Here is a 27,144-nt window from a genome sequence, read left to right on the forward strand (position 1 = left end):
ATATGATTGAGTTGCAGCAGATCTTTAATTCCCAGCATGCTTTGCTTCAGACAGTAAAAATACATGTTGAAATTAAGCATTATTTTGTGTGTTTTTGCACAAGATTAACATAGGGAGACATAAGTTTAATGTTGGGACACATTTAATGTTGTGTTATCTTGGGATTTACAGGGGGTTTTGTTATGTTAGTTTTGTAGGGTTACCACTGTGGTGAAGAGTAGAGCCTGTGGTTAGGTTGAGGAGGGGCTGCAAAACTTTTAAGACCACATATGCTGTACTGTATGTTGTTTGATTATATACATGCAAGTATATAATGGCAGTTTCTTTGATGGTTATAATAACGTGTTATTTGCTATATAACATTTAACCAAGATCTGAATGTGATGTTTATGTAAATGAACTGTATGATGAGTGGAGCGAGGCTGAGAACTGTGGGAGCGAAGGGACGCCGGTGATGTGATTGTTAATGAGAGATACCTGTGCACCACACTAGCCTTGCTCCGCTTCCACAGCTCTCAGCCCCACCCTACTTGTCACAAAAAAATGAAGTTCTACTAACTTAAAAAAATGAGTTAGTTTACTTAAATGTTTTGAGTATTCTGAACTTATTGAGTTTTACAGTGTGCATAACTATAATTAATTATTTTTTCTCTTGAAAAAGGGATTACACTTAATTTTTCTGTAATTTAATTAAAGTTTCTTCTGATGTTATTGCATTAAATACTGTATAGACTATAGAACAATTCTATATAAAACAATGCTGGATTTAACATCAAAGTTTAACGTCTAATAATAAAATATATGTTTTTAATGTAACCTTCTGCCTTTAAATATTTTGGTCAGTTCAGTAATAATTTATGCAATTTTATATTATTTATTTGAAAGAATTAAAAGTTCATGTCTATCCTTGTATTGTTCAACTGGTTGAGGTTGATATGGGATTTAGAAAGTAATTAGTAATAAGTAATGCAGTACTTTTTAGAGAGAATAATTAGTACAGTAACCTAAGTACACTGTTGAAGATGTAATTAGTAGCTAGTAATTAATTACTTTTTAAGAGTAACTTACCCAGCACTGGTCCTAACCTACATTTTTCTTGTTCAAGAAGCCATTTCACTCGGTTACAAGTCACAATAGGGAAGAAAAGACTATCACAGGTTCCGTTTCATGTCGACTTTAATGTCATACATTCTTTATTCCTCAGGACAAAACATCAGTGAGTTTACTGATTAAAACAGTTGCAGAAGGAGCATCAAAGAGAGCAAATGAGTCCAAACTCAAACGTTCCGTTCCATCTCAAAACTCAATTTTTGGATATTTCTCTTTGGCCAACCTCACAAAGTCTTCAGCACTGTCCAAAGAAACCAGGCGATCCTAGAAAATGATCATTACAATTAAAATGTTTTTAAGAGTCCTTCAAATTGACTGAACTGCTTGTAAAACTGTGACAACCTTGATCAAGCAAAATATAATAATGTAGATGACTCCACTGTTTACATTACATGTTTATCATGATAAGTCCATGCAATGTACACATACTTGAGGCTAAAAATCGGGACTGCAATTTCTTATGCAGACATTAATTTACCATGACGAAGACATATCTTTTGTTGTTGCTGAGCCCACGGGGGAAGAGGCTTGTCTCCTCTGACACTATGTGCAACAGTTCTCTGGCCTTCTCCACATTCTCCCAGTCACTCCGAACAGTTTGTCTGTTCACTGTCAGTAAGGAGTCCACCTCCTTCTGGTAACCTGGATTAACAACATACTTATACATTTACATGAATGCACTTCTTCAGACACCAAGGCATGCTTACACTCCACACAGCCATTACATGGGCAAATAAGGGTCACGTTTGACCTGGTATGCTATTGCTGTTAATCGCTGCATTGTGCATTGTACATTTAAGATTAAATAATTAACAGTTTTAAACACAAAATGAACATTGTTCTCACCCTGACAAGAGCTGGAAAAGTATGCAAGAGAATTTAATAAGACAGAGAAATATGAAAATAGAGAATAAATATAATATAAAATATATATAAATACATACACTACAACCCAGTGGTTTGAGGTCAATAAGTCTGAATCCCTTCGGCTCACCCAGGCTGCATTTATATTATCAAACCTACAGTAAAAACTGTAATATTGTAAGATATTATAACAATTTCAAGTAACTGTTCTATTTGAATATATTTTAAAATGTAATTTATTCCTGTGATGGTAAAGCTGTTTTCAGCATCATTACTCCAGTCTTCAATCCTTCAAAAATAATATGCTGATTTGCTGCTCAAGAAACATTTCCTGTTGAAAACATTTGCGCTGCTTAATATATTTGTAGAAACTGTAATACAAGAAGTATTGAGCAATAAGTCCAAAAGATCAGCAATTATTTGAAATATAAATCTTTTGCAACAATACTTTGACTGTCAACTTTGAATCAATTTGATGTGTCCTTGCTGAATAAAAGTATAAATTTCTTTAAAAAAAATCTTATTGACCCCAAACTTTTGAACATACTGTATATAAAACAAAACATATAAAATATAAATAAATGTTTAAAAATAAAAGAAAAAAATTAACACCTCACCCAGCTGAAGCAAGATCTTCTTCCAACGTGTCCCAACTTCTTTTTGAGCACACCTCAGAGTGTGAATATCATAGTTCAGCTTCTCCCATTCCTAACACACACACACACACACGTTGGGTTTCCATGTTTTATGGGGACTTTCCATAGACATAAGGATTTTTATACTGTACAAACTGTATATTCTATCCCCTTACCATAACCCTATCCCTAAACCTACCCATCACAGAAAACTTTCTGCAAAAAACATCATCCTGTATGATTTATAAGCTGTTTTCCTCATGGGACCAAAAAATGTCCACACAAGGTCAGAAATTACTGGTATTACTATTGTGGGGACATTTGGTACCTGGTACCAGGGCCCAGGACCACGCGCACACACACACACACACACACACACACAAATATGTTTTTATATCCCTATCCACATCTAATCTACGAATCAATGAATCTGTGCCAAAACTGCAGAAATTGAGAAAAATAAGAAGAGCATTCAAAGAGCAAGAAAGACAGAGAGAACGCTCTGAAGAGCTTTGTGGACGGAGGAGTAGTTTGCGTGGCAGAACATCACTATTGAGTTACCGTCGATTGACTCTAACAAGTCATAAGCGCATTATAGACCATGTGCTCTTCCAACTGTCCACAGACTGATGAACATGAGAAAAGTCAAGCTTACTGATCCTGTATGAAGTGGAGACTGACATACAGGAAACATTAACAAGAAAAGGTTTTTAGAATAACATGTATTGCATTTTATTTAAAAAAAACAGAACCAAAGATTAAAGTTAATATGAAATCAAAATTGACATTTCTTATTTTTGTATAGAATATTGCAGTATTTATTATAAATGATTTAGCCGTGCACAAAATTATATTTTTTAAAAATTAATGTGCCCTCAAAATCTTTAATCAAAATACCTTCCCCTCCCTCTTGCAGTGACATCTCTTCTCTAATGACGTATTTACTGGCGTGAGGGCGGGATCAACCTGTCACTCACATGACATCACAGCAATAGCAAACCACAACCATCCAATCCATTCCCAATGGACAAAGTCAAGTCCCGTCGTACATTTTCTCTTGTTGAAGAAACCGTTTCACTTGGATATACGTCACAGCAGGGCAGAAAAGACAACTTCAGTTTTATGCCGACTGAGTAAGAATTTCTGCTGTGATCGTGTGATTGTGGTTTACAGTTAAAATGATTCAAATGTAGCGGGCCAGACCAGTGTCCTCACCTCACTTTAGGGTTGTGTCTGAAGTGAACTCTTCATCACTTGTCTTTCTGGTACAGTTGAGTGAACCGAATTCAATTTGAGAAAATTGGCAAATTACATCGCCCTAAATTCCAACGTATTTACTCATAGCCAAACTCCAATACAAAAAGTCAAAGTCACATCTGCTCTAAAGCATGAAGCAGTAAGTATGGAAGGACTAACTGATTTTGTATTGGTTCGTGTACAGACTAGTAAGAGAATCTGAAAATGTATGAGCTGATGTAGGACAGCAGTGTTTGAATGCATGCATTTGAAATGTGACATATGTAATGGGTAAAGTGGGCTCCTGTCTGAATATGAGAGACAGCTGTGTGTGCACTGACCATTAAACTAAAAAATATTGCCTAAATTACACACAAAGTCCCCTACATTATAAAAGTCATACTTGACATTTCCCAGAATTCATTTCAAGAATTGTGTACGATGTCATTCATATGCCCATATTTAAGTGTGACCCACAAAGAATGAACTTAGATAGCTGCAGTAAAATACATTCACTAGCTTGTTTTCACACTTTGTTCTTACTGCATCTCAAAATGTATGTGTATTTGCTCCTCACCTCAGTATCTTTGTCCACTTTGTTCCTCATCTTAATGAACGAGTTTAATTCAGCATCTGATTCCCCCTCAGTAGTGGAGATGGAGGTTTGAGTGCTGCTCCAGGTCCTCCCCTCCTTCTCAGCTCCAGATCTGCTGTCCTGCAGCTTATGACCCACTGCTGTCTCACTGCCACTGGACATATTGGTCCTGCTTTAAAAGACTTTATTAAACTACACTTCACAAACACATCTGAATACATTTCTGTTAAAAATGAATTTGTTATTTTTACAAATATATGACAATAACTATTCTTATAATTGTTATATATAAATGTATAAATTAAATTATATATAAATGTATATATAAATGTATTAATATTACGTATTTATCTTTTTACTCACCGCTTGTGGTATTATTTTTTTTTTTTTTTCCATAACAAATTATTTAGACAAAAAAAAAAAAAAAAAAACATTTGGTCACTTACCTTAAAATGCAATCTTTCTCCTCAGTAGTTTCATGAATAGGACAGCAGTCAGAATAAAAGGCACCCATTTAGAGCAAAAAAATTTTGCCTAAAATGAGCTAAAATTCAGTGCATCATCATACTCATGGTCATTGTTATACTTCCTTATAGCTTATAGTAGAGCCGACATCCTCCATGTACTAGGACAGAAATTTGTGCTGCTGAGGTTATTTCTCACAGATGGTGTCCTTAACTTGATAATGGGCGACTCTGGCCATGTGACTGCACTGTTTAAATGTCCTTGGGACTGATCACAGGCAAGGCAGTCAGGTCTAGCACAGATTAAAAAACTGCAAACATCTGTGGCTGACTTATTTAAAATGTATACATTTATATCTATATATTTAGAAATGACATACTGTACTTCATGTGAGCCACATCTGTGGACTTTCTTTCGAACCAAATTGCTTCAGAATTCAAGGGACAACAACAGTCAGCATTGGTTTGGAAGATAGTTGTTGGTGGTTGGCGAGACGCAGTGAATTTACACCAGGATTTGTCATTTTGAATAAAGTTTAATATGAATCGGTCTCATGCATGTCATACAGTGATACTGAGTGTTAAGTTAATAGTGCATTACGGCTCATTACTGCTCTGGCTCCAGGGTTGAGATTATGGCTTGTAGGGGCTTGGGCTGGTCACTAGGGGGCGCAACTGTTCCTTATTAGATTCAGCACTGGATTGTCTGTTGGAGCCAAGGCTGTTTTTCCTACAGTACACATAAATAAAATGAGAAAGTCTTGGCTAATACCTCTTAATACCTCTAATACCTCTTAGGCTATTCAAACAAGAGTCAATGCCACTTGAGTGCATTTCTTACAAAGTTATGGCAAAAAAAATAAAAAATAATTTTAAAAATCTGATACAGATAAAGTGAGATTAAAATAAAATTTAGATGCAACTAACCTGGAAGAAGAAGGTGGAAGAGCGATGATTCGTGGTCGTGTCGTCAGCACCAGCTCACCCAAGAAAGCCTCCATCATTAAGTTCTGCAAGGTGTTGAGCAAAATGTCCTCCAGCAGGTCACAAAACTCAGGCAACCTGCAGAAAAGAAAGAGAGGACAAAGATACGTTGTTTAAATGGCAACATTGATTTGTGACTTTTCTTAAAATAAATGCGTTATTTTAGCCTCTAGCACAGCGGGTCTCAACTGTACAGTATATGAGGGACTTTTAAAAGTGTGATTCCCAGACATGGAATAGTCATGGAAATTTCTGTAATGAATATGACTTTTTTTTGTTATGTCTAGCTCTGAAATATTTTCTTTGGCAGAAAATACTATAAAATGTAAAACACCATATACTATAATCAAGTTTATTGGTCATAAAAAGTGTGAACCTGAAAAATATTCAGTTCTTAAAATGCCTGTAAGTATGGAATTGAACTGATACTTTAATTTTAACTAGATAAAGAAGTTTGTCAGGACAGATTTTCACCGACCACAGGAAGATCGATTTGTCGTGTTTGCCCGCTCTTCAACCAATTAGTGCCAAGCACCGCCCACTGTCTGCTGATTGGCATTTGTGAAATGTCCTCTATTATTATGAAAATAATGTTTGGGAAAATTGTGCTTTGGAAATACATGGTTCGTCAAATAGGCATCATTCGTAAATGCAACATATTATTATGAAACAGCTATTTGAAAAAGAACATTTAATTATGAAAAAAATAGATATTTAAACACAATAATAGTGTGTGAAAGAGGATATTGTGAAATATATTAAATAATAAATGTTGTGTTTTCATGGAATTTTACAAAATAAATAGATACATTTATTTATTTAGATACATTATATTATTTAATTATTTCAGAATAAACTGGTACATTTAAATTGTTGTTTTATTGAATTCATTATTTATTGAATTATTTCATTTTGAGTAATTTGGTCCTCCATGCATAGTTTCTTGTTTGTATGATGTGGACTTAATAAATCCCTATCTTGAACAAAATAAGAAAGCTGACATTCATTACAGTCTATGTATTTCATTTCGAGTATATACAAATTTAATTTACGTCTTTTAGTTTGTCAAGAAATTTTGAAGTGCCGTTTTTTGAAGAGTGTGCATGTGCTCTAGTACGTAATACGTACGTAGTACGTTAAATCTGGAAATAAAGCTATATAATTGAGGAAAAAAAGAGAATTAGTCCTCAGATTTCATGTCTGTAATTTATACAAAATAAAATAAAAAATCTTGCATTAATTCGATCTCAAACGGATTAATTAAAAGAAGTGATTATCCACCATCCACCATTCAACGTGGTTGAATGGCAAATTTGTGACAATACGGTTTCGGGAAGCAGTTGTGACTAGCTAGTTGATTTGTTCAACGATGCATCATACTATGGTAGTTAAGCAGAGAGTTATGTCGTTGTACAGGAAACACACCCCAGAATGGTTGAAATAGCTTGCTTAAGGTTTTAAGATTGAAATACTTTTAAAGTTTTAAGTTTAGTAAGGGAATGCAGTCTGACAGACAGTCAGAAAGATTGATTGACTGATTGACAGATTGATTGATTGATAATGATTAAATCAAAAACTGGAATTTTACATAGCAAATTAGCTGTCATACTAATTTCTGAGGTATTTTTTCATTAAATTTGTCAGATGGAAGTATGGAATTGAATTACTTTCATTTTAATTATTTATAATTATTATATTTAATTATTTTACTATATTGCAATACAAAAGTTAGAAAACAAGCAGCTTTGTCATTACAGCAGAAATATACACATCAAATATTGTCTTGGACAGTGGGGGGCTGAGAACCACTGCAGACTCGCGTCATCATGTGGAATTGCAAAAATAATGTTGACTGCTTTCAAACAGCATACCTGCGAATGGACTCCTGGACCTTCATCTTTATCTCCTCCTGTAGTTCTTTCAGAGACCCCGGGTCACACTCACTTTTGGGTCTGTCTGCAGTGCTACAGTTTCCTGTATAAGTCTTTGCTGGAGTGGCACTGGACACACCGGACATTTCTACAGGGTCCTGGCTGTCTGCAGCAGAGCGGGGTAGAGTTTGTGCAGGGAGGGCAGGAGCAGGCCGCAGCTGTGTGAAGTAGGGCACCTGCTCAGTGTCGCTCTCTACCAGAGACTGCTGGAACTGAGGCTCATCTAAAAGACTCCTGTAGAAGACAGTGATTGATGTGACCTCACATTAAGTAAGACTAGGAATGACAATGATTCTTCAAAAGAACAGCATTTTTAAAAACAGATATCTTTGATAACATTATTACTTTTGATCAATTTAGTGCATCATTTTTGATGAATAAAAGTACTGATTTCTTTCAAAAAACGTTTGAATGGTAGTCTATTAATAAGACAACGTAAGACATACTGTAGTAAAGAGGTGAGCACGTGTGTGATGACGTCTCTCTCAAGACCAAGATTGAGAGGGGGCAGGTCTGCAGGATGATGGCAGTTCTCACCTGTGCCAGACTGAGAATGCTTGGCCTGCCTAGATCTGAAATGTAATAATAATATTAAACATTGCATCAGACTTTATTTACTTTTAATCCTCAAACAAAATCCTCCAAGTTTAAATGAAAAAAATTCGAGACCATTGCTGACTTTTGCACCCCATTCATTGTACCTGTTGATGTAGTGAGTGTTGAACTGAGTAGGGAAATGTGTCTGGTACTCCATGAGGCTGTGAGAGCGCGCAGTAACACCCAGGTGGAGTAGTGTAGGACGGGGAGGCTCAGGCCGTCTCCTCCTCTCCTGCCCTGTCTGCTGCTGGGCCCGCTGTTCAGCCCGACTGGGTCTCGCTGAGGGACCGCCCACAGCTTGATCATTGCTACGGATGGGCGGAAGGGTCTGCCAAATGGGGAACAAATCATTAGTCTCTAAACTCAAAATTTGCGTGCATCACATACTGTTACTTGTAAATAAGACTTATTTAATTGTATCGTCTTTGTGGTTTACCTTATATTTTCTTGTGCCAGTTTTCTGTCCAAACACTGCACCTTCCTGAGAAGTATAATTTGTTTTTTTTAACATGATGTTTTGATATAGTGAATGGTATTTGAAAGGCTACTTGTCAGCGTTAAATATGTGTGATTTCTGACCTGAGCGCATTTATCCAGTTGCTTTGTCTGTAGCAGGTCTTTCTCAGTGAGAGTAAACTCATATTTCTGTCTCTCTGTCTCCTCCTCCCACTGTCGCAGGTCTTTGTGATACTGTGCTAGCATCTTCACAAGTGTTATCTGTCAAAGAGAGCGACAAACATTTAGATGTGTTTCCAGTATACAGTGGCCCCAAAATAATGTATATGGATATATGAAGTCAGTTCCCATTAAGTTCAAACAGGTGGCCTTGACTCAACATTGAAAGTGTAGTCATGTTTGTGTTAAATAATTTAGTATGTACACTACTGTTTGGTGTTTTTAAAAGGAAATAATACTTTTATTCAACAAGGATGCATTAAATTGATCAAAAGTGACAGTAAAGACTTTTAAATGGTTATAAAAGCTTTATATTGCTAATAAATCCTGTTCTTTTGAACTATTCATCAAAGAAAATACTAAGCAGCACAACTGTTTTCAACATTGATAATAATAAAAAAATGTTTCTTGAGCAGCAAATCAGCATATTAGAATAATTTCAAAAGGAACATGTGACACTGAAGACTGGAATAATAATGCTAAAATACAGCTTTGCAATCCAGGAATAAATTACATTTCAAAATATATTACAATAGAAAACAGTTATTTCAAATTGCAATAATATTTCACAATATCACTGTTTTTACTGTCTTTTTGATTAAATATGCAGCTTTGATGAACATAAAAGACTTCTTTCATAAACATTTTTTTTTTTTTTAAATCATATTGACCCCAAACTTTTGAACGGAACATTATCAAATAAGCATACCATATGTGTCTATATGTGAATGTGATCACTGGTGTATCTTTGTATTTGTCACCTGACAGAGGAGATCTTGTTGGTAGAAAGCGGGGCTGCCTGAGGCCTGTATTGTCAGGATGCAGAGAACACTCTCCCCTGGTGCAAGACGACCACCCTCAGGACGGATCGTTACAGTCTGTGGTCAACATTATAAACAAACACATGTGATCAATAGTCAATAAATATTGAGTAGACTGGCCGTGTTATCTGATCAATTATATATATATATATATATATATTGTGTAGCATAAAAGGAACATTTCTGAAGAATCATGCAGCTCTTTTGCACACAACGACAGTTTTTAGCTCCACTTCTGTCAAGCTCCAAAAAGCAATATGAAAGAACCATAAAAGTGGCCCATATGACTTTTTCATAGTAGGCCTATATGGGTTTGGAAATGGAATGACATCAGAATTTTCATTTTTTCATGATCTATTACTCAAAATCTACACACCTGCTGGCATTCTGTGCCTGATACATTCCACTTATACAACACTTCATCTGTGTGTGAGACATTAGTCAAAAAAAGGATGCGTGTACTTCGAGAGCACACTGGGATATCACCAAAACACACTCTCTCTTCCGACAGAAACACCACCTACACACAGAGAGAGAGAGAGAGAGAGAGAGAGAAATATTCTTGCTTCTATTTATTGTGGAACACTTCTTATATATGGCTTGTATCATCAAGCACTTTCTTACTTGTCCAGGTACTGGGATTCTTTGAGTGCAAGGCACAGTAATACGTCCATCCTGTACTTGAATGGGGTCTGACTCTCTTTCGTCAAAGCCTTGGCCCTCAAAGGTTATAAACATGCTGTCCCCCTCCATCACAAGAATAGGAATGTCCACCTGTAAAACATGGAGTTGTGCACCAAACTCAGTACAAAACACTGGATGTTATGCATATTAAAGTTGCTCACAATGCTTTTTCAGATAAAAACAACTGTTGCTACATGGACTGTTTTTATTAGCATAAACAATAACACCACATTTATTTTAAAGTCACCATGAAATCGAAACTGACTATTCTTATTTTCTATAGAATATCGCAACATTTATTATAAATGATTTCTCCATACACATATTTTTTTTATTCATGCGCCCTCGTAATCTTTAAATCAAAATAACTTCTCCTCCATCTTGCAGCGACATCTCTCCTCTTCTATGTTGACGTGTTTACTGCCGCAAGGGTGAGACAACCAGGCAAAACAACAACCATCCAAAAATCTAATCAATTCCTGATAAACAAAATCAAGTCCCGCCCTACCAGAAGCCATTTCACTCGGATATACTTCACAATAGAGAAGAAAAGATTATCACAACTTCCATTTCACAGTGAATTTAAGAGGATGTTATTTTGGAGTAACTAACACTGTATGTTTTAGCCTCCAGTGGGGAGAAGATCCACTCCACTAGGGCGGTGTGGCCTGGCTCGATCTCTCCACCAGGGTTCAGACACTGTAAGATTGGGTGACTGAAGTTCTCCTCCATCAGCTCCTCCAGTGGAGTGGTGTCGATGTGGTACCTCAGTGGGAGAGTGCCTGCATTATACAGTTCATACACCTGTGCAGATTAAACATTTAGCATATTTGTGACTATTAAATATAAACAGGTTGCATCTAGCAGATGACCGTAAGAATGCCAATATTTTTGTTGCTGTTTATTCACTTTATCCACTAAGATTCTCAACGTTTTTGACTCCAAGGCCCCCATTGTCCACAACAATATTAGGAGCCCCCCTAAATCTATAAACACTCCAAGTTTATGTACATTAAATGTCAAGATTCCAGAAGTTTTAAGCGCTGAATGTTCTTCAGGGATCCCAATCTTTTTAACCAATAAACTTGCATGTCTTTTCCAGTTGTTTGTGATTTAGTAAATAATTCCAAGTCATCTTGAGGCCCCCTTGGCTGATTTGCATGACCCTGTTAGCCCCTGATGGTAGATACCTCAAAATACACCAAATATATATTCTGAGGAAATAACATTTTTGGCAAGCAACATATAAATCTATAATAATAATAATAATAATAAATATTCTAGCATAGTTGATGTTTTGTCAGTTACCTTTTTTTGGAGGGCCCTTGAATATAATAAAAAATGTAATATAATATAATATAAAATAATATACAATAATGTAATGTAATATAATATAATAACACTTATATGTAAGATTCTATTTTAAAAAGAAAAAGTTTATTATATAGACTTACTTGTGTATGAAAAAGAACTTTCCGGAAAAAATGTCAATTCAGTTAACCTATACCAACCTGTTTGGGGGGGCTGAACCCACCAATTGCCATCGGGGCAAAGATGTGCCGGTTGGAGGAAAGGTGAATGTATCGTCTATCTCTTTCCACAGTTATTCCTGTAAAATTCAGCTAAAAGATTCGAAAATAATCTAAAATTATCAGCACATATTGTTTGTTAAAGAATTATGCATGTGCTGTAATGAAAAGAATTATTTGTCTCACCAGTATCTCTCTTCCATGTGAAAGTTTCAACAAGACAGGAAGACGATCTGTCCCCACAAATTCATGTCTGGGAGAAAAGCATATGCCTTATAGATTTCTATGCATCCTAAAACAACACTTCAGTGCAGAAGCACTACTGTGCTTTTTTCCTGACCTGTATGTGAATTGCACTGTCCTCTGTTGGCCGGGCTGGAGTTTACCAGAGCGTGGGGAGATGGAGAAAAGCCTGTGCTCCTGAATCTTCATCAGGTGGAGCTCAGACGGATTGAAATCTCCAGTCTCAGCCCAGTACTCCAGCTCAATTTGTTGGTCCTCTGGGAACAAGAATGACCTAAGGGAGACCATTTTGATCATTTATTTATATTGCCGGTGTGACTTTATTTGCTACTATAAACCATCAGCAAACCAAGTTATGGATGCTCACCACTCAACAGGAATACTTCCTGGGTTCTTGAACAGAAGCAGAATACTGGTGGGGTCTGAACCCAGAGGAGCAGCACTGAAGCAAAAATCCATCATGGCTGAAGTGAAGATGGAAGGGCAATGTCGAAAACTGCAGAAGGTTATAATATATATCAAAAGAAAGAGGGGTACAAAGAAATCTCTGAACGTATGACTGTTTTAATTAAAGCAAAACAAAAACAATTCTCTGTTTAAAGTATTGCCTGTGTCTAGTGGGCACCCTGAAGGTGAGCTCAGATGGGCTAGGATCTCTGCGTAGATAAGTGTTGAGTGCATCCAGATTGAAGAGGCGCCAGAGCTGCAGTTTACTCAGCCCCTCCACATTGCCACAGCTACGGACGTCCAACACCTCCAGGGTGGGATACACTCCCTCGGCCTGTACATGGCATATAGATTGGGGCTCTCCTTCCACAGAACCTGGCCACCAGAAAAAAGTTTTATATTGTGAAATTTACTCATAGCAATTGTCTCAAATGTGCAAAATGGCATATTTTAGACTAACTTTGTGATAAGCATGTTAATAACCCAAATGAAAATACCAGCATGAGTTTCCATGCTGGTCCACGTTGGTTTATGCTGGTTAGTGGTGACCGATGCTGGACTAACTTTTAAAAAGGTTGCAGTATCCAAGGTGTCGCAATATTGTCTAATATCATGCAAATACCAGAATTACAGTTTAAAGCATAAACAGCATTGTTTTCTTAGTACGCTACCAGAGGCATTGAGGATGTGATAACTGATGGTCCAGCAATAATGGGCTTTGCGAGCCAGTCTCACTGTGCAGCGTATTGGTAGCCTGCAGTCAGCAGGTATGGTTCCTTTTACATTCTCCATCTCCAAAACTAAAAAAATAAAGCTTGATTGACTTGACAGACAGAATAGCAATCATAAAAACAACATAAAACAACTACACTACCATTCAAAAGTTTGGGGTCTGTAAATTTTTTTAATGTTTTTGAAAGAAGTCTCTGACAAAGGTTGCATTTATTTGATCAATAATATAGTAAAAACAGTAATATTGTGGGATATTATTACAATATAAAATAACTGTTTTCTATTGTAATATATTATAAAATGTAATTTATTTCTGTGATGGCAAAGCTGAAATTTCAGCAGCTACTAATTCAGTATTCAGTGTCACATTATCCTTCAGAAATCATTCTAATTCGCTGAAAACCGTTCCATAATATTTTTGCTGCTTAATATTTTTGTAGAAACTGTGATACATTTTTTCAGGATTCTTTGATGAATAGAAAGTTCAAAACAACAGAATTTATTTAAAATAGATTGTTTTATAACATTGTACTGTCACTTTTCAATTTAATACATCCTTGATGAAAAGTATCAATTTTGTTAAAAAAAAAAAAAAAAAAAAAAAAATATCGTACTAACCCCACTTTTGAACGGTAGTGTACATAATTTGTACATAGCTGAATATAGATAGTGACACATTTAAAATGAGACACAGAGTCCTAGAAATGGCAGTAAGCATATTTTTTAAGAATAGTGAGTTGACAATGTAAGCGTCTCCTACCCAGAGGATCTTGAGTCATGTCTTCAAAAAGGCCTGTATCAGTGACACTTTGCTGTGTGGTCAGAAAGTAGCTGACGGCACAAGGGCTGTCGTTCAGTAGAGGGACTTCAAATGACTTACAGCTTTCAACCAGCACCTCACCCAGATCTATAACAGGGTGCTCTGCCTGGAAAAAATTATTTTAGAAAGTTACAGACAGTTATGGCATTAGCATAGCATTTTTTATAGAAATTATAGAAAAGTGTGCACATCCAACCCATTCAAACCCAAGGTCACTAATCAAATGTAAGCAAATCATTGATAATGTGAACTCTGTTGTTATTTCCATTCAAGCACAAGATGCTCTTTAGATTATGTTCAATATCCCCTGATAGCACATGTACATCACAGAGACTTCTATTTGAAATGTGCATTTTCATGTAGAAGATGTATTTTTAGGCCGTTTCTATGTAAAACTGCTTTATAAAAAATGTTAATCAGATGTTTGTACACAACAGATGAAGCGTTGTTTAACTTACGTCTTTGAAATGTATGATCATGATCATCAGCTATGTGCAAATGTAATCTAATGTAACACACCTGGAGAGAGCCTTTGGATGCCAATCCGACAGCTTTAATGGTAAGGCGGGACTTCTTGCATTGTGGTGTTTGGACAGGCCAGAACGTGAGACTTGGCTTCATGTTGTACATCATCTCCTCCTCTGGGGCAAAGGACCACTTCTGTACCTGAAAACAAACAAATACTTTCATCAATAAGAGTGAAACTACTATGTCCAAAAACACCACACTCACGCTGCAGCCTTACCTTGGATTCATTGGGCTGGAGAATGTCTGTGTCTGGCAGTACAGACAGAACCCTTTGGTCAGATCCACAAAGTCTCCACTTGAACTCCGCTGGCACCCTGCTCAGATTCTTCACCCGTAGCATTCGCTCAGAGCAGGAGCCCAGCGCTGTGGGCTGAAAGAACAGACTTCCACCCTCCTCCACGCTCATGGAAAGCTTCTCTGCTACAGCAACCACATTCAGTACCTACAAAATATTAATTTGTAGGCTAAAATGGACCATCAAAATGCACTACAGCTTTCAGTTTCAAAAATTCCCACTTTGATTTTTTATTAATATATAGAAACTTCTGCTTTGCAAATGAATGACTAAAACAACAGAATAATTCTGTGAAGATTCTGAGTTTTCTTGATTCTAGATGATTCTAGTTAACTAGACGTGTTTCTCTGTTGCTCAAAATATTTCATCACTCATCCAATTGGCTTTAACCACTCAGTCCGGCAACTCACTACATTATATTATACATTATAGTGTTAACCTGTGTGTGATTGGGGCTGGCATTCAGCTGTAATGTTAAAGGGATACTGGAAGGGTGATCCGGAGATGGAGTGCATCTGAACGTGAGGATCTGGTGGCTGCCAGGTGGCACTAGACCACTGGATGGCAGCACACATGCTGATGGACATTCCTCTGGGTCCAATCTGAAGATCAAGGGCAGGTCCCCTGTATTCTGCAGGAGAATACTGCGGTATGATACCTGTTTCAGTGCAGGGAATACCTGCAGGGAGATGGATAGTGTTAAAACCTTATAAGTATATTTACATACTGTATCTTTCCATTTATGCTCTCTCACTACATATTGGCTGTGTCCGAAAGCTTGGGCAGCTGACTTGTTGCCTATCAGGGAATGACTATCAGGGAATGACTTTGCAAGCAGCCTTTGTGGAAGCAGGCTTCTGAGGCAGCATAATGGTTTAATAATCTACAACAAAATAGAGAGAGCTTTGGTGATAGCTAAGCAAATATTTAATTACTACAATAGTACTTTCTTGCTAGAAATAACATCAAAACTAGAAAAAGCAGATCCCACCAAGATTTGAACTCAGAACACTGTATTCAGAGTGCTAACCATTACACCATAGAACCTTGAGGTAACTGCCTTTGCTCAGAGAATTAAAGGGTTAGTTCACCCAAAAATTCAGCTCAGAAGCACGATAGCAAAAAGCCAGTGAAGGCTTTGCTTTTTAAGCCAACGTTTCCCCGATTCCGACTCGGTTTGAGACTGCCAATTTCACCGCCACTTTACAGGTACACCAGCAGTTGCACAACACCTCTGTTTTTCTCCCCCTGTCGCAAAAAGCTACAAAGGTTCCACCAAGATTTGAACTCGGTTTGCTGGACTCAAAGTTCAGAGTGCTAACCATTACACCATGAAACCTCCCTGAGTGGCAGCCGTCTGAGAGGCAGGTAGAGATGTGGCTAGGTGGAGGCATTTGGCCACTGGACCCCCTCGACCAAAAGCACACAGTCGTGGCTCCTCTGATGAAACCCAGGATTGAACCGTAACCCTAATCAAGCTGAAGAGATTAAAATAAGAGCTGAAGCACGGGCTCGTCCGGGATTTGAACCTGGGACCTCTCGCACCCAAAAACGAGAATCATACCCCTAGACCAACGAGCCAGCATAGAAAACCACCCTGCTGCTGCCTGGCCATAAGCATGGCCGTTTGCATGAGTCAAGACACAATGAGCATCGCCAAAAAAAACCTTGACAAAAACAATGCCAAGACATACAAGGCAACCTGAATGACCCTAGAGGTAGCGTCATGAGCGTCCACACAGATATTGTGGAGCAAGACCAAGAAGGGCCTTAAAGACGAAAGCACAATCTTTTAATTAAATCTACAACTAAACGGTAGCCAGTGCAAAGTTGCCAGCACAGAGGAAATATGGTCTCCTTTCTTTGTGCTCATCGGAAATCCCGCTGCAGCACCTGCTAGGGACCGCTCCTCGCTGGTGTCTTTGAGAGCAATGGACACCTTCTTTCCACTGTCCAGGGGAATTAGCTCAAATGGTAGAGCGCTCGCTTAGCATGCGAGAGGTAGCGGGATCGATGCCCGCATTCTCCATGTGGGACCTTGCCCTTTTTTAAGCTTGCTTCCCTAACGGGACATAACAACTTTTATGGCACAAAGGGACATTCCCTAGATGAGCTTTTGAGGCTCACTGCTGTTGAAAAGATTTTTCGGACAGGGTCCTGCACACATTTGTGGCAAAAGCAGATCTCTCTGAGATTTGAACTCGGATCGCTGGATTCAGAGACCAGAGCACTAACCATTACACCATGGAACCTTGACAGGGATTGCCCTTGCTCACCGAGCCACAGAAAATCAAAGGGTTAGTTCACCCAAAAATGAAAATTCTGTCATTAATTACCTTCCTGAGTGGTGGCCGTCTGAGAGGCAGGTAACGATGTGGCTAGGTGGAGGCTTTGGGCACTGGACACCCTTGACCAAAAGCACACGGTCATGGCTCCTCTAACGAAACCCGAGATTAAACCAGGGACCTTTAGATCTTCAATCTAACTCTCTCCCAACTGAGCTATTTCAGACAGGTCAGCAGGCAGTTTGGCCAGCAGGGATTTCTGCGAGACTGCAAGTCACTTGCGAGAAGCACAGAGCTGAAGGTCCCAGAGAGCAAAACAGTAGCCCATATGGGGATCAAACCAATGACCTTGGCATTATTAGCACCATGCTCTAACCAACTGAGCTAACCAGCCCCACTCCAAACATATCCATACGTCTCCACTCCAAGTGTCATGAGCGTCCATATAGATATTGTGGAGCAAGACCAAGAAGGGCTTTAAAGACAAAAGCACAATCTTTTAATTAAATCTACAACTAAACGGTGGCCAGTGGATTCACAGTCCAGAGCACTGGATTCAGAGTCTAGAGTGCTAACCATTACACCATGGAACCTTAGCAGGGATTGCCTTTGCTCACAGAGCCGCAGAGAATTAAGTCATTCAGCCTAGAAGCTGAATGATAGCTCTTTGATAGCAAAGAGCCAGTGAAGGTTTTGCTTTTTAAGCCCATGTTTCCCCAATTCTGACTCGGTTTGAGACGGCCAATTTCACCGCCACTTTACAGGTACATCAGCTTTTGCACAACACCTCTGTTTTTCTCCCCATGCCACAAAAAGCTACAAAGGTTCCACCGAGATTTGAACTCGGATCGCTGGATTCAAAGTCCAGAGTGCTAACCATTACACCCTGAGAGGGGCCATCTGAGAGGCAAGTTGCGATGTGGCTAGGCAGAGGCGTTTAGTCACTGGACCGCCTCGACCAAAAACACGTGGTCCTGGCTCCGCTGATGAAACCCAGTATTGAACCAGGGACCTTTAGATCTTCAGTCAGTTCGGCAGGTCTGTGGGCGGTTTGGCCAGCGGGGATTTCTGTGAGACCGCCTGTCAATTGCGAGAAGTGCAGAGCTGAAGGTCCCAGAGAGCAAAACAGGGAATCCTATGGGGATCGAACCCATGATCTTGGCATTATTATCACCACACTCTAACCAACTGAGCTAACCAGCCCTGCGCTGATTAGACTGCTGCCCAACTGCCCAGAAATATCCTGATTGCCTGTAACCCTAATCAGGCTAAAGAGATTAATTGAAAGCACAGAATTGTGGGATATCATAGGCAGCGAAGAATACATCTGTGCTGCCTTCAGAAATCAATCAGATGACAGTATGTGGTATGCAGCATTTTTCAGCTTTTGGACACAGCCATTATGTTGAAAGATGTCACCATTGTTAGACTCACTACTTGAGGGTGTTGAAGAGAGAAGTTGGGGATGAAGTGCTCCTTTCCAGGCTGAAATGAGTGACCGCTCACCCTGACTGTAAGGCACCAGGGTGGGCACAAAGTCTGATCCTCCACATTTCTATGATCCCTTAGAACCTGGGAATGACAAAAACTAAATTCAAGTCAAGAAATAGGTCTACTGTCGCACTAAACCTTCATGCTCAGAACCCATGTTCAGTTTATGTCCCAATCACATACAGACTGCAATTTAATTGCTGGAGGTCACCAAATCTATATACTACCCTTCTAAAAAATCCAGCATTGCTGTTCATCAGCATGGTGGACCAGCTACACCAGCTCAGTTTTGCTTAAAAAAAAAAAACAGCATGATGTTGCTGGTCCACCAGCTAGATCAGCACTACACCAGCTCTAACAAGCATAAACCAGCCTGGACCAACATTCATATATAAATTGCAGTCATGCATAATGCACCATATCATGCACAACTTCTATCACAAATCAGATTCACTCATAATGCAGAAAACTTGTGACACTGTTTTTCTATGCACAATTTTTTAATTCTATTGCTGTATGTGGACAGAGACCATTTATATAGAACCATGAAATTTCTCATCGTCTTCACTATCAATGGTAGTCACCACATATAAAATTGCATATAGTTAAAGTTTTATGAACTTGAGTTTTAAGACATTTTTTCAGTTCGCTAGTTGAAAATGAATGACTTCAGGTCCCTTTGTCACTGTGAATCACTATCAGTGTGAACGTCCCTTTAGTCTCATATTACCTTGTAAAAAGTGAAGCACTCAAGCTGTGCTGCATGGAAGACGTTCTGCTGGTTGGGACTGTATGTCACTCTGAAGGCTGTGGTCTTTAGAGGGCCCAGCTCACAGGAGAGAGGAGAGATGGAGAAAGGGGATTCGGCTCCATGGGACCACATTAGACAGATCTTGCCCTTGGTGTAGTTGGTGATGGAGACTGACTTAGATGCTGGGCCATCATAAAAAAGGAGCTCAGAGGGCTGAACTGTAACATGGGGGACAGGGAATCGGGTGGAGTTTGAGGTGTTGTAAAGTTCTGCTTCCACTTCAGGTGCTGAATTTACATGGAAATATTCGTCCAGAGGATTGCGTGGCTTGAAGAGAGGTGTGGAATTGTCAGTGTCCTCTGTTGGAATCTAAGGAAAGTTAGATGCAGTGTTATATGATGTCACATCCATGTTCTATTTTCCAGGAAGATTTCAATTTTTTTAGCTGTGGTACACCCTATTTTTTGTGAATTAGAAATATAGAACTAGAAACTGAGGAGTATGAGGTTAGGATGTTGGTCTAAGTATTTAAGAGAAATTAAAGGAAATCTGACTTAACTCTTAGATGTCAGAACATGAACAAACACACACCTCCTGCATTTGCAATGCTCCACTCTCATCCAGTTTTAATCGGCGTTCTTCCAGCAAGGCACTCAGTAAGTCAGGAGGGTAACAGGTGAGCCCTCGTAGCAGATTTAACCTGTAGACACTCAGGTGTCTGGGCTTTAAAATAGCTGGCTTCAATTGCTCTGAGTGACAGGTGCCAGTCAAATCCAGAAACAATGGCTCCTTTAATAAGAAAAGCAGAACTGGCTATCAATCAAATGAAAACCAGTTAAAAAAAAGAGTAAAGCCGATAAACAGACAGACAAACAGACAGACAGACAGATGGTCGGTCGGACATACATGCATACAGATGGCCGGATGGACAGACAGATAGACAGACAGACGGACGGACAGACATATATTTAGATGGCCAAATGGACAGACAGACAGACAAACAGACAGACAGACAGATAGATAGATAGATAGATAGATAGATAAGGTTGGTTTGATAAGGTAGGTTGATTGAGTTTTGATAATCAATTAGTTGGCCAATTATTTCTTCGATTAATTGATTAATCAAATAAAAAAGCCCAATTTTCTTTATTTTATTGACAAAAAAAAATATTCCAAATCCTGCCCAATGCTGTCCTTCAAACAAACGTGCCAACTGAATGCAATGAAAACATGTATAGTGAATATGTCTATGCTATATCCAAAAGAGCTATGTGCAAATGAGCTATAAAGCAAAATGAGAGTTTAAATCCCTACATTAAAAATGTAGAGCCTTCGTGCAAAATGGAAATACTTGCATGAATTTGAAACACTTACAGAAAACGATATAACCATAAAATGAAAAATTTGTGCTGAGGAAACATCACACGCATCTGTCAAATCGCCTAACAGGGCAAGCCTTGTTAAACATTATGCTAATGCATTAGCTTGAAGCTTAAAATGAAGAATTCTCATGTTTTGGGCAGCTTGGACCATGTACCTTTCCAGCAGCAGCTCACTTTGTTTCCTCCATTATTTTTAGAAGTATTTTGTCCATAGAAATGCGTTATTCAAAGCTGTAATTTGACGCGACTGATAGGCGGACGGACGGACTGATGGACGGACTGACAGACAGACAGACAGACAGATAGATAGATAGATAGATAGATAGACCTACCCTGTGCAACAGCAAACAGGTCATTGTCTTGTGATAAGCTATAGGGTGGTGTGGTCGGAACTTCACACGCAGGGTGAGTTTGCTGCTGCCTGGCAGAGAGCCACAAGGCTTATCAACACTGAACACACTATGGCTGCCAGTGTCCACATCAAACTGGTAATGAGCCAATACTGCAGAGGTGTTGATGATCTGTACATTGTGTGTGACCTCTGTGCCCTCCTCAACAGAGCCAAAGTCCAGTATAGAGGTACTAAGAGACACTATTGGACCTATAGGTGACAGAAGAAGACGATCAAACTACGTTTGATATGTTAATAAGCAGATGATTGGAAAGCTCTTACTGTAGGGCTATGTATTGTACCTATGCAGGTGCCTGACACTTTGAGCAGGTCTTCACTTACTGCCCCATGACAGGTAAGACAGAGATAGTCCACACTTATGCTGTCCACTGTGAGTGGGGAGAAGCAGACAGGGACTTTCAACACTGAATGTGGGGCAATCTTCCCCTCATGTACCTCACAGCGGAATACAGACTCCATGAGAGGGGGTCGTCTCAGCCAGGACAGACTGAATGTTGTGCTAACCTAATGGAGAAAGAGAGTGACTCTGAGAGAGAAATATTTGAGTAATGTCTAAATATTCAATGAGCAAAGAAAGCAGGATGGAGGGAAACATACAGTGGAGAGGTTGTAGATCTCAAAGTGCTTTTCAAGAGAGTTTCCTACTGCCACACTGCCAAACTCAAGCACCTTACAGCCTTCCTCCTGTCCCATGGAGCTGATTTGGAGGTAGGGGTACTTGGCTGTGGAAAGGAATTTAAATGTGATGTGAGTCAATTTTTGACAATAAAATACTTTCTCTCAGTTTAATATGCAGCGACAACTATGCAACACTATGACTCTGCAGTACTAACATTCCTCCTGCATAGCAACAATGGCTCAACCAATGGCATGAATTTGGAGCAGGATTATAATTCTGTCTAACCAATTAATAAAAAATATTTTTGTAATAGATTTCAACAATGACATCCACAATATTAGTGGCCTTGGATTAAACTATTTTTTGTTTAAACTTTTTTTTAAAAATCAATGAGTATTTCTACGCCATGAACCAAACCAACCTCTGATATGAATCACTGCTTTGTAAATTATGATTTGTAGAAAAAAGTATTTGAAAATCAGGTAAAAAAAAAAAAAAAAAAAATTTTACAAGACTTTGTACTTTAAGAGGCAATTAACTAATCCCATGAGGCACATGAAATGAAATAATTGAATAAAGAAGAATGGTAACATATAAAACTTTTGATTTATAGTAGGGTTACTAGTATAAAAAACAATTCATTTTAAATTATGCAAAATATTAATTTTCAGAAATATATATTCATTTTGGGAGTGTAGGGAAACTTGATTAGTCATTCACAATGCTCTATGGGAGAGAATGACCACTCTTTTGTCCTGATTTATTTTCTGTGGTTCTCTGAATGGAGGATCTTCAGGATTTATGGGTAGTGTAATTCTTCTCCTGGATTTGGCTTTTAATATAATTTTTTTAATAAAGTTGAAATTTTGCTGATGGCTTCTAAAAGCATATATCATAGATTAACAACTTCTGAGCTCATGGTAGGTCTGTCTTTAAAAGTTTATAAAGAATTGTTAAATATTTATTTCTCTACTAGAAAATGAATGATTTTGCTACAGTAACATTTTAGAAAAGATCACAAAAGTTGGCAGGTTTGGTTCGATTAAAACAAACTCTGGTGCGATTGCTCTGTTACTGCAGGTCATTTGAATAAGTGTGAACGCTGCCATCCAAACCCTGGTGCGCACCATACAAGCGGACCCCCTGAAAAGCTGGGTCTCGATCCGTTTTCAAACTAAATCTGGTGCGGTTCAACTGAAACATGGACCAAAGACATCTAAACAAACTAAAAACAAGACGTGATGTCACAAGATGAGACCCTAAAAAGGACAGGATGCTGAAGTATTCCTGTTTTTTCGTCATAGACGCGATGTTGCTGTCTACAGCTAAGTACAGGTGTTGGGACTGCATCTTCTTGCAACAGATATTTGTTTGTGTGTGTAACAAATGAATTCCTGGAGCTGTTTTGACTCCTTTACACATTTTATAAGCTCTTTGTGAGTTCTTAGCTGGTAAAAATACCATCAAATGTACACACGTACAATAAGCGCATTTAGCCCAGCACACTGCATTGTTTTGGTTGTTCAGTAAGTTAAAAAGCTGTTTTGTATCTTAAGACTCTGTGTTAAAAATGACAGTGTGAATGCTAAGCAAACCAGGACTAAAAATGTATCATTTTCTTAGTTAGTCCAGACCAAAATAACCAAGAGAAGTGAGCTACAAGTGTAAACACCCTAAATGTGCTTTTTGAAATTCTTAAAATGTTGCACAACCGAATTTTAAGCGTCATTATCTTCTATGACATTTAATTGACATTTAGAACAAAACCTTAGTGTACTCACACAGCCCACGCAGAAGTACAGTACAGCTGCTCTCCCCATCATCTCCAAAAGCACAGCAGGCCTCAGCCTGGTACACTACAGCCTGCTGGGGTTTGAATTCTACTGTAACCCTGCATTCTTCTCCAGGCTTTAACTGTCCAGTCTCAGGGGACAGCTGGAACGGAGGATCCACATACCACCTGAATCCTGTTTGCAGCTTACTAGTGGAAAAATGTGCATTCACAGGTTTTAAAATTCAGCTGCCTTTGTGACCACCTACTGTAGTTTCCCACAAAATAATACCCAAAGTACTATACTGTGAGATACAGAGTATTTGAAATATTCCTTATGGCAGCTGTATGCTCTTTAGCCATGCAAACACATCTTTACCTGGAATTACGAAAGAGGAAGCTGGTTTGGGAGCTGTGCTGGGCAGCACAGGGTGGCAGCATCACCGTGTCTGGAACCTCCAGGGCATGATGAGGAATCACAGCTCGCAGAGACACATGGAATGTGCCTTCCTTACCCTGAAACTCTATAGTGTCCACATACTCACACTGGAAAGAGCAAGACAAGAAAGAAGAATATACACAAATCCAAAATATATTTTTGCATAATTAATTGATGTGCACACTAAAGTCAATACAAGTCTTCTAGTCATGCAAATAAGATCTGTCAATACTTGCTGTGAATATTGATTATGAAATTCATTGTAATTCATTATAATTGGAGGATTATTGAATGCCTCAATGGTATAACAAGTTTAAAAAGATATAACAGATCAGAAACACCAGCGAATTAAACTTTACTTTCTCAAAAGGCTGAAAAGTAACTGGGAGTGAGAAAGATGTTCCTGGGCTCAGAAGGATGGTCTGAGGAAATGGTGTGCTGAAGAACTTGGACTCAGGAGGTCTGAAATTGACAAAATAAAACATATCCGTCAGTATAAACACTACTCTTCAAAAATGTGGGGTCAGAAAGATTTTTGTAAAGATTAATGCTTTTAATGCAAGTATGCATTAAATTGATCAAAAGTGACAGGAAAGACATTTATAATAGAATTTCCTATTTCAATTAAATGCTGTTCATTTGAACTTTCTATTCATCAAAGAATCCTGAAAAAAAAAAAATATATAACGGTTTCCACAAAAATATGAAGCAGCACAACTGTGTTCATCAGTGATAATAATAAGAAATGTTTCTTAAGCAGCAAAGCAGCATATTAGAGTGATTTCTGAAGGATCATGTGACACTGAAGACTGGAGTAACGATGCTGAAAATTCAGTTCTGCCATTACAGGAATAAATTGCATTTGAAAATATATTCAAATAGAAAACAGTTATTTTAAATTGCAATAACATTTCACAATATTAAATGTAGCCTTAAAACTAATCCGTAAAACTACCCCAAAGAAATGAATGTAGCCTTAAATCCTGTAAAAAGTAACTTTCGGTCTTTATGAGTTATTGTTTTAAGTGGACTGACCTGAAGGTGAGTTTCTGGAGTTTTCCATGTATGTTTCTAAGGAACAGAGATTTAGTATACTCTAGCCCTGGCTCCCAGCCCTCCCAGACCAGCTCAGCACAGGTCTCTACCCCAAAGAAGCAGTTTTGGGTTCTCTTCTGAAGGCCCCCTGACCTGAGGCTTGAGACCCTCTGAAAACAAAGTAGGCAAGTCATAATGTCTATTGTCTTTTTACACCAGCAGAGGGCAGCAAAGCATTTTAGCAGGCTGTCAGCAAAAAGCCAATGCAAAATCAGTCAAATGATTAAAAACTAGCTGCAAACAATAACAGAAGAAACGAAACTTGATTAAGTAGACATAAAATGCCAATAATAAGCAAAAAAATAAGAATAGAGGTTAGAATGAATGAGGAATAGGAGCTAGCCGTCACCAGTAACTAGAAGTTGTAAAGTTCATTTTTATTGTGGAAAATTTTATGTTTATATATGTGTTGGGTTTTTTTTTATATAATGGTTTCACTGTCTAAATTTTGGTGAAAATTTTGCAGCTTCCATTGTCAGCTTAACCCATTTAGTGTGACAACATGCTGTAGCCTATAGTATAAAGCAGGGGTGTCCAACCCTGGTCCTGCAGATTTTAGCTCCAACCCAAAACTTTCAAAACACCTTTCTCCACACACACACATCTCACCTTTCTATGTAGGTTGTGTGCAACTCCAAAGGGAATGCCTGAGCTCAGAGGATTCACTGGATTATCCGTCAACATTGCAACTAAAACAAACAACCAAACCAACAGAGGTCAATAGTGCTGTATTAAAATATTTCATATAGCTTTTATATCAAATTAAATTAGATTAATCAGAAATGGCTGTAGTACTTGAACTATTTGGGACTTTATCAGTAAAGAACCTAAATTTCATCTGACTGATATTATGAACATATAAAGTCCATATTGCATAATATATGTATTACTTGAAACAGGTGCATGCCTAAGTGATATATTTACATTTATTGCAAAAGCAGGATCTGTTATATGCCTGTCTGAGGTTAACTGAACCTGGTGTAAATGTATGACCCTGTCACTCATTTCTTTACATCTCTATTAGCTTAAGTGATTTGCCTTAAGGAAATCAGTGACAGCAAAGGTGATTGCCTCAGAGGATCATCAAATGAACAGTAAACCCATCGTATCTTTATCAATGACATGTTATTGATAAAGATACGATGGGTTTTCTGTTTTATATTTCTAAAATTACTGACATCTTTTCTTTTAAAAGTTGACAAGGTGTTAAAATTGCATACATTTTGTAATTCTGTTAAAATCAATCATAAATTCGATTGCTAAACAATAAAACAGCTTGTATCAAGTGTTACAGTCACGCGCTTTTATTATGTTTGTTCATTCTACCAAAACAATAGCAAAACTCGCGTTATTTTTATGTAGCCTTCTAAAAAATATAACTTACCACAGTAGATTTATTTAATGCAGTTATATCTCAAACAAAACGAGAAAAGCTGAATAGAAATGTGTCAATTTATTTGTTTCGCCATGCTGAAAGTTTTGCTCCCAGTTCAGTTGTGTATTCGAGCTCCATGACAACGCCGACGGAAACAGCTAAGGGACATTCTACACGCAGCGAGACACTTGCAGGTGTAATTTTCCAAATGCGTGGTAAATGTTTACAGTTTGCTCGAGTTTCCTTTAGTTTGCCAGGGTATTTATTCCCGTCACTGCAATGCATTTAATCAACATATAAATGTGTCCTATTCTAGTTTGGCTGAGATGGAACA

General features: G+C 38.2%; 2 protein-coding genes and 1 non-coding gene across 5 annotated transcripts; 1 reads left to right on the forward strand and 2 right to left on the reverse strand.

Moving 5' to 3' along the window:
- Positions 1–1,158: 1,158 nt before the first annotated feature.
- LOC127519334 (melanoregulin-like) lies at positions 1,159–5,304 on the reverse strand. Of its 3 annotated transcripts, none has more exons than XM_051906969.1 (5): positions 4,887–5,304; positions 4,423–4,612; positions 2,592–2,682; positions 1,589–1,752; positions 1,159–1,374 (listed from the first exon to the last, which is right to left on the reverse strand). In XM_051906969.1, the coding sequence occupies exons 1-5, from the start codon at positions 4,952–4,954 to the stop codon at positions 1,297–1,299; spliced, it is 591 nt and encodes a 196-aa protein (XP_051762929.1). In that variant the 5' UTR covers positions 4,955–5,304; the 3' UTR covers positions 1,159–1,296. The 3 variants fall into 3 exon arrangements, with proteins under 3 accessions (XP_051762929.1, XP_051762930.1, XP_051762931.1); XM_051906970.1 differs by having other exon boundaries at positions 4,423–4,609; positions 4,887–5,302; XM_051906971.1 differs by lacking the exon at positions 4,887–5,304 and having other exon boundaries at positions 4,423–4,829.
- A 116-nt stretch (positions 5,305–5,420) lies between these two features.
- cfap65 (cilia and flagella associated protein 65) lies at positions 5,421–26,952 on the reverse strand. Its single transcript, XM_051906968.1, has 33 exons — positions 26,820–26,952; positions 26,045–26,124; positions 25,376–25,545; positions 24,700–24,802; positions 24,281–24,447; positions 23,912–24,111; positions 22,109–22,233; positions 21,793–22,015; positions 21,432–21,700; positions 20,309–20,506; positions 19,697–20,086; positions 18,910–19,047; positions 15,630–15,869; positions 15,113–15,337; positions 14,887–15,033; positions 14,308–14,473; positions 13,487–13,615; positions 12,977–13,190; positions 12,736–12,864; positions 12,466–12,642; positions 12,312–12,378; positions 12,108–12,218; positions 11,209–11,400; positions 10,537–10,686; positions 10,289–10,432; positions 9,853–9,969; positions 8,996–9,133; positions 8,853–8,897; positions 8,521–8,744; positions 8,266–8,391; positions 7,760–8,053; positions 5,832–5,966; positions 5,421–5,634 (listed from the first exon to the last, which is right to left on the reverse strand). Exons 2-33 carry the CDS (start codon positions 26,117–26,119, stop codon positions 5,538–5,540), a joined length of 5,325 nt encoding a protein of 1,774 aa, XP_051762928.1. The 5' UTR covers positions 26,120–26,124; positions 26,820–26,952; the 3' UTR covers positions 5,421–5,537.
- On the forward strand, positions 17,147–17,219 carry trnaa-agc (transfer RNA alanine (anticodon AGC)). The gene has a single exon. It is a non-coding gene; the product is annotated as a tRNA-Ala (tRNA).
- Positions 26,953–27,144: the final 192 nt, after the last annotated feature.

The sequence above is a fragment of the Ctenopharyngodon idella genome, chromosome 9, assembly GCF_019924925.1.
Source record: "Ctenopharyngodon idella isolate HZGC_01 chromosome 9, HZGC01, whole genome shotgun sequence".
In the NCBI taxonomy this organism is placed as follows: Eukaryota; Metazoa; Chordata; class Actinopteri; order Cypriniformes; family Xenocyprididae; genus Ctenopharyngodon; species Ctenopharyngodon idella.

Bases quoted from the DNA above. Each gene is read 5' to 3' on its own strand.
- LOC127519334 (XM_051906969.1), bottom strand. From the start codon at position 4,954: ATGGGTGCCTTTTATTCTGACTGCTGTCCTATTCATGAAACTACTGAG. The intron at 2,683-4,422 runs GTGAGGAGCAAA...TGTGTGTGTTAG, and splicing joins AAGTGGACAAAGATACTGAG to GAATGGGAGAAGCTGAACTA. The intron at 1,753-2,591 runs GTGAGGTGTTAA...TTGTTAATCCAG, and splicing joins GAAGATCTTGCTTCAGCTGG to GTTACCAGAAGGAGGTGGAC.
- cfap65 (XM_051906968.1), bottom strand. From the start codon at position 26,119: ATGTTGACGGATAATCCAGTGAATCCTCTGAGCTCAGGCATTCCCTTT. The intron at 20,507-21,431 runs GTAGGTCTATCT...TTCTTATTAAAG, and splicing joins CCTGTTTGCTGTTGCACAGG to GAGCCATTGTTTCTGGATTT. The intron at 12,379-12,465 runs GTCAGGAAAAAA...CTTTTCTCCCAG, and splicing joins ACAGTGCAATTCACATACAG to ACATGAATTTGTGGGGACAG.